A 6,367-nucleotide genomic window follows, 5' to 3' on the forward strand; every position below is an offset into this window, starting at 1 on the left:
TTTTGGTAGATAATACATTAAAATGTTTGGAAGGGCGAGTCCCATCAAAAATTATATCAACATTTTATATGAAACGTACTTTAAAACAAATTTTGCTTTTAAGTATTCCAGCGCCAAAAGGTTGCCACATTGCGTAAGCAAGGGCTGCCACCTTTCTCCAATCAGCTGTTCGCATTACACAAGCAGCGGCTTTTTAGTTTTTCCTCATTTTTACCAGAGTTCTTTGAATTAAAACCTCAAAATGCCGTTCATGAAGGGCCGTGAGCCCATCCGCCGAACCCTAAAGTATCTGAATGCAGGCAAACTGGTGCTCAAGGACAAGGTGCGCATCTTCAGCGTCAACTACAACACATACGGCGATCATCACGCGGGAGCCAGGTGAGTTAGATGATATATGTGCCTGGTACAGGGAGTATGGAGTACAAACTTTGATTCCCACAGGGACTTTGTGTTCTGGAACATCCCGCAGATCCAGTTCAAGAACCCCGAGGTGCAGGTGCTCACCCTGAAGAACATGACGCCCTCGCCCTTCGTGCGCTGCTACTTCGACGATGGACGGGACATGCTGATAGACGTCGACGGGCGGAAGCGGGACGAGATCATCGAGCACCTGGTCCAGGTGGTGGGCAAGACCCGGTGAGCCCCCGTTCCAAGATACAGCCCTTGGTTCCCTCTTAGAAGGGTTAGATAGACCGTTCTTGTTAGTTTCCCCATGATGAAGTACAGAATAGTATAGGATAATCCCCCGTAGTCTATCAAAAACATAGGAAACATAACTTATTTTCATATTAACTAGCATTTATTATTAATCTTTCGTTAGTCAAAGGGTTTACTAGTTTTTGGTAGATCCAGTTATATTTTAGGGGCTGCATAAGTTGTATTACATATACCTATTTTCACATGAACTTGATATATTGATCTTCTGTTAGACAATTTTTTCCAATAGGTTCTACTACATAGATCATATTACTTTTTTGAGGGTTCAATTATTTTCATATTGAGTATTCGTCCAGCCTATGAAATACTTTAATAATATGAACATGCACCAACTCTTTGAAACCTTCTGATATTGACAGAACAATTTAATGCATGCTCTTGTTTTTCATAACACTTTTTAACTAATCTTAGCTGCGTTGTTTTCTTATTATTAAGTACAAAATAGTATAAATATTTATCCAGTCTAAATGAACTTCTACGGGCAAACAATTTCAAAATTTGAGAACTATGTATGATTATGTGTAAAATGAACACCAGTTTCTGGAGTCTATATCATTATGTAGCATATGGTGGAAAATACAAAAATTCTACAGTATAAAAGAGATAAGTCAGGCGATTTACGACAGGATTCTGGCCAAGTTAAAATTATGATTGACAGGGGTATAGTTAACGGGCTATTTTAACAAAATGTATCAATTCGCACTGTTGATTCAAGCAGATATCTTCTACCCGATAATCAAGCCTTAAATATAGATAGTAAAAACCTTTTTCATTCGACATTTCCAGGGAGCAACTGGATGCGGAGGCGCGCCTGAAGGAGAGCAAGGACAACCCGGCCAACTTCGGCTACGGATGCGGCAGGCACTGCATCTGCGAGATACCCGGCCAGGTGCCCTGTCCCGGAACCGTTCCGCTGCCCGATCACATGCGCGGCAAGGTCAAGTTCGCACCCAAATAGACCTCCGTCGTTCTGATTGTTCCTTTTTTTAATAAATTAATTGTAAATTACACCCGCAAGGCTCGTCTGCTGAGGTAGCGCCCTAAGTACTAACGATTTTTACACACTACGAGGGTGAGGCGGTGGCGAAGTCTTAATCGGAGAGCCTAGCGCCGCTTGGGACGCTGCTGCCGGTGATATGGGGCCGAGGACTTGCCATAGCGCTGCGATCCGTCCCGGTCTTTGTTGAACTGGTAGCGCTGGATGAAGGGCACGTTGGCCTCTCCCCTGCCGGCTGTGTTCAGCTCGAGATTGTCGTCAGTCTGCCGCTCTAGCACTTTCAGTTTGGCCTCGATGGCGCGTATGGCCTCGGTTTTGCTAATCTTCTCCTCCCGCTTGCCAGTGCCCAAGGCTGGTATCTCCAGGCGCGGCTTGGGCTTTTGCAAATCATCCTGTTGAGTAAAGGAAGAGATTTTAATTTGTAATAAGTGAGGAATGCCAAATTATAAGTTGATAGTTAAAGGCTTAAAAAGTCTGGATAGTATGTAAAGGAATTCCCTTGATTTGCTTACATATTTGATGTTCTTGGCCAGGCGCACGGCTATCGAGCGGTTTCCCACGCTGGTTCCGTCCAGTTTCAGCAAAGCATTGGTGGCGCCTTCGTTCTAAAAGAGGATTTTGATTTGTTAATAGGATTAAATGAGAATTTAAGATTGTCTGATCATATCCTTGAACTGTCTTGGTTATTTTATAATTTTAATCACCAATAACTTGTTATTTACAAATTGTTGAAGGTAATACAGGTCATTAACAATAAAATTAGTGTTTAATATTGAAGGTATGTACTTAAATATTTAATCTGTTTTATTACGCTTTAATCACCGAAAAATTAACTTGTTTGAAGGGTCCTTTAGATTAAGTACCCAAAAATGTTTCTTATGTTTCTACCGATGTGGAAATATGTTAGATATACATATGTTGTAATCAAGTAGTATATAAATCGTTCGTTTTAAATCCTCTTTAAGTTACGGAATATAAAACTGATAGGGAAAGGGCTCCTAAACTAAAAGGGTACCCAAAATATTGTGTATGTATGTACATAGGTATGTGACTAGTTGAGATACACAAGTTTACATGGTGGTTTATAATACCAGTTATTTTTAACGAATGTTTTGGCTAAGGCATACCTAAAAGTACAAAAATCTGATATACAAGAGAGCAAATATTCCCTTTAACTCGTGCAAGGGGTACTTAGGGTAAAAAGTACCAGAAAATGGTACAAATAATGGTTATATCTGGAACCCTGTTCATTGTATAGCCCCTTTAAGCTGTAGACTATGATGAGAGCTACTAAAACCAAGTCAGGATGGTACAACATGCACCTTTATAACTCGGAATAATCTGTGAATAATGCAGCCGCTGCACCGTGCACCGCCAGCGAAATGCAGCGTACCCACCTGCGCGAAGGTGACGAAGGCGTAGCCCCGGGATTGTCCCACCATGGGACCGCCCTTGTGGAACAGCATGTCGAACTTCTCGATGGCGCCGCATTTTTGCATCAGTTTGAGGAGTTGAAACCGATAGGGGGCAATGCAAAAGGAACTATTAGCACCTCCGGATCGCACGGCATTGTGCAGCCACAACTTACTCGGTGATGCGCGAGTCCAGGTTGCCCACCCAGATGCGCCGCGTCTCCTCGGAGTTCCCGCTGCTCCCGCCGCCGCCACCGCCGCCGCCCGAGCCACTCGCTCCCGTCTGCAAGGACATTTTGGACACTCTAAGGATCTTAGCTCGGATTAAAGGGATTTTGCCATTTTGTTTGCACAAAACCAGTCACTGTGTGACCGGGCAGCTATTGCAGGATTATACCTCAGAAATATACTAAGAAATACCCTTTTAATACCAGTTTTCTCTAGTCAAATATCGATAAGTCGATTGTTTTAATGAAAGGCGCGCTTTTTTAAGGCAACTAAATAAGATTCCATTTAAAAATACGAGATTCATATTTTAGTCAAAAATACCATTTTTCCTTCCAGTTTTTTGATCGTAGTTTGGGCAAATCAAGGCGTGCAGCTAAAAGACCAACTGTTTTGAACAGCTTGCTAGATATGCTAACGATCCCCATCATTTTAAGGAAAATTTATTTTTGACCTGTTTTCGCATTTTTGATAAGGGGTAACATCACGTTTTTTTGCGAAAATTGGAAAAAATTTTAAGATTTCAGGTTTTAATGCCAATCGATTGGAAATTAAACTACGAGCACAACGAGATATGGCATTCGGTTTTCTGACTTTTATTAGCTTTACGGCATCCAAAACACTGATTTTTTAGATCTGGAAAAAGGGGATTCATATTTTGGTCAAAAATACTCATTTTTCTCGCGGTTTTTTAATCGTAGTTTAACCAAATCTACACTTACAGCTAAAGGAGTGACTGTTTTGAGCAGCTTACGACCTATGCCAACGATCCCTATCACTTAAAGAAAAGTTTATTTTTTGGCCAATTTTCGAATTTTTTTGTAAGGGGTTAGTTACATCACTTGTTTTTGCAAAAATTGGCAAAAATTGAAAATTTTTAGGTTTGAATGCCAATCGATTGGAAATTAAACTACGAGCTCAATGAGGTATGACATTTCTCATTCTGACTTACATTTTTGTTACGGCAGCCAAAATACGGATTTTTTATGGCGAAAAAATGGCTTCCGATTTTCGTCAAAAATACGAGGTTCAGATTTTTGTCAAAAATGGGACTTTTTTTTTCGGTTTTTCCATCGTAGTTTAGCCAAATCAAGACTTACAGCTAAAAGAGTGACTGTTTTGAGCAGCTTACGACCTATGCCAACGATCCCTATCACTTAAAGAAAAATTTATTTATTGGCCAATTTTCACTTGATTTTGGAAAAATGGAAAATTTTTAGGTTTGAATGCCAATCGATTGGAAATTAAACTACGAGCTTAATGAGGTATGACTCATTTCTCATTCTGACTTATATTTTTGTTATGGCAGCCAAAAAACTGAATTTTTTTGGCGAAAAAATGGGGATTAGATTTTTGTCAAGAATACGATATTCAGATTTTAGTCAAAAATGCGACTTTTCTTTTCGGTTTAGCCAAGTAGTTTAGCAGAATCAAGACGTACGATTGCGTCGATTGCTATAATAAAAGGCGCGCTTTTGAGATCTCGCTTAATTTTATGTGAAATATTTTTAAGGCAAATAAATAAGATTTAAGTCAAAAATACGAGATTCAGATTTCAGTCATAAATACCATTTTTCCTTCCAGTTTTTCGATCGTAATTCAGCCAAATCACGGCGTACAGCTAAAAGACCGACTGTTTTGAGCTGCTTGCTAAATATGCTAACGATCCTCATCACTTTTAAGTAAATTTATTTTTTGACCCATTTTCTCATTTTTTTGTAAGGGGTTACATCACTTTTTTTTTGCGAAAAATGGCAAATATAAAAAATTTTTAGGTTACAATGCCAATGTATAGGAAATTAAGCAACGAGCTCAACGAGGTATGACATTCCTCGATCTGACGTTTATTTGCATTATGCCATCCAAAACATTGACTTTTTAAGGCCGAAAAATTACTTTGTAATTCTAAAGCGAGCAATTTTTAAAGGTACCCCAGCCGGCAATCTTGCCAAGCAAAACGCATTCAAACGCCTTAAAACGAGATGACAAACCGAGAGAAATCCGCAAGACCCTTGAAGTATGCAACAGTCGTCCTCAGGAAGGGATGGAAATAACTTGATGGGGACTCATGTAGACATTGCTAATGCGCATTGTATGCGATAAGTTCCAGACTCGTTCCTCTTTCCCAGGACATTTTAAGCTCCCCTTACATTTCCCCATGGGCAGCTTCCGACGTCTTCATTTCTGGACACTGCTGGATGTGAGTGCAAAAATGCAATGTATTTGTATGGCAGGTTTGGCATGAAATGTGCAGAAATTCTATCCCTATATGGCTTAAGGGAACAACTAAGTTAAGCAAATAGAAGATATAAAAAATATAATAAACTGTTGAAGAAATTTAAGAACTTATATTAAGTAAGGCCCCCAAGCCAGTCGGTTTACTTGTTAGTATGATAAAATGATCATTAAGATGAAATTCAGTATTATTTCTAACTAGATAAGGGGTGAGTAATTTTAGGAGTATTTTTGCTTTATGCTCTCTTTTTGAAATGAAAAGAATTTTTAAAGAGAGAAAATATATACTTAGTACATTTACTAAGGGAATATTTTATTCGGGGCTTGTTTTATACAGTATGAATGTGTTAGTTTTATTTAAAATATTTATTAAGAACCCTGTTAAAGCTTTTTCAGAGGGTATTTTTCGACCGTGTTCTTCTACTCAAAGAACTAGTGTGATGTTGGCTTTTCCTTGTCGCTCCACATGTTAGTTTTCGGCCCGGTCCCATCTCTTCATTCCTGTCTTCACAAATTACCGTCGTTGAGCTGAAGCACCACTAACAAGCAGACGGGTGAGATGGTATGGGGGCAGGTCCTGGAGCCGAGGTCCTGGCGATGCAGATGAGCTAGAGAGCGATGATAAAAAACGGGCTCTTGATCTTTGTCCCAGCATCCACCATTTATTTAAATAATTCACCGAGACGCCGGGTTCCGTTCCACGATGCATATCGAGTTTGTCCAGCCAGGACGCACTGGCGTGCATATGTAAGGAGCTGAGGCTGGACACTCGCAGAAAATA

At 39.9% G+C, this 6,367-nt stretch overlaps 2 protein-coding genes across 4 annotated transcripts; one reads left to right on the plus strand and one right to left on the minus strand.

Moving 5' to 3' along the window:
* Positions 1 to 152: 152 nt before the first annotated feature.
* On the plus strand, positions 153 to 1,761 carry LOC119557581 (probable 28S ribosomal protein S25, mitochondrial). The gene is made up of 3 exons (XM_037870383.1): positions 153 to 378; positions 442 to 636; positions 1,504 to 1,761. The coding sequence occupies exons 1-3, from the start codon at positions 242 to 244 to the stop codon at positions 1,673 to 1,675; spliced, it is 504 nt and encodes a 167-aa protein (XP_037726311.1). The 5' UTR covers positions 153 to 241; the 3' UTR covers positions 1,676 to 1,761.
* On the minus strand, positions 1,062 to 3,499 carry LOC119557580 (probable RNA-binding protein 18). 3 transcript variants are annotated; one of them, XR_005220109.1, is made up of 5 exons: positions 3,303 to 3,499; positions 3,112 to 3,232; positions 2,227 to 2,319; positions 1,770 to 2,106; positions 1,062 to 1,697 (listed from the first exon to the last, which is right to left on the minus strand). XR_005220109.1 is itself a non-coding variant. In XM_037870381.1 (4 exons), the coding sequence occupies exons 1-4, from the start codon at positions 3,419 to 3,421 to the stop codon at positions 1,822 to 1,824; spliced, it is 618 nt and encodes a 205-aa protein (XP_037726309.1). In that variant the 5' UTR covers positions 3,422 to 3,499; the 3' UTR covers positions 1,686 to 1,821. The 3 variants fall into 3 exon arrangements, 2 of the variants coding, with proteins under 2 accessions (XP_037726309.1, XP_037726310.1); XM_037870381.1 differs by having other exon boundaries at positions 1,686 to 2,106; XM_037870382.1 differs by having other exon boundaries at positions 1,686 to 2,106; positions 3,112 to 3,186; positions 3,303 to 3,444.
* Positions 3,500 to 6,367: the final 2,868 nt, after the last annotated feature.

The sequence above is a fragment of the Drosophila subpulchrella genome, chromosome X (genome assembly GCF_014743375.2).
Source record: "Drosophila subpulchrella strain 33 F10 #4 breed RU33 chromosome X, RU_Dsub_v1.1 Primary Assembly, whole genome shotgun sequence".
Lineage (NCBI taxonomy): Eukaryota > Metazoa > Arthropoda > Insecta > Diptera > Drosophilidae > Drosophila > Drosophila subpulchrella.

Bases quoted from the DNA above. Each gene is read 5' to 3' on its own strand.
- LOC119557581 (XM_037870383.1), top strand. From the start codon at position 242: ATGCCGTTCATGAAGGGCCGTGAGCCCATCCGCCGAACCCTAAAGTAT. The intron at 379-441 runs GTGAGTTAGATG...TGATTCCCACAG, and splicing joins GATCATCACGCGGGAGCCAG to GGACTTTGTGTTCTGGAACA. The intron at 637-1,503 runs GTGAGCCCCCGT...CGACATTTCCAG, and splicing joins CAGGTGGTGGGCAAGACCCG to GGAGCAACTGGATGCGGAGG.
- LOC119557580 (XM_037870381.1), bottom strand. From the start codon at position 3,421: ATGTCCTTGCAGACGGGAGCGAGTGGCTCGGGCGGCGGCGGTGGCGGC. The intron at 3,233-3,302 runs GTAAGTTGTGGC...TGCCCCCTATCG, and splicing joins CTGGACTCGCGCATCACCGA to GTTTCAACTCCTCAAACTGA. The intron at 2,107-2,226 runs GTAAGCAAATCA...TTTACTCAACAG, and splicing joins TGGCCAAGAACATCAAATAT to GATGATTTGCAAAAGCCCAA.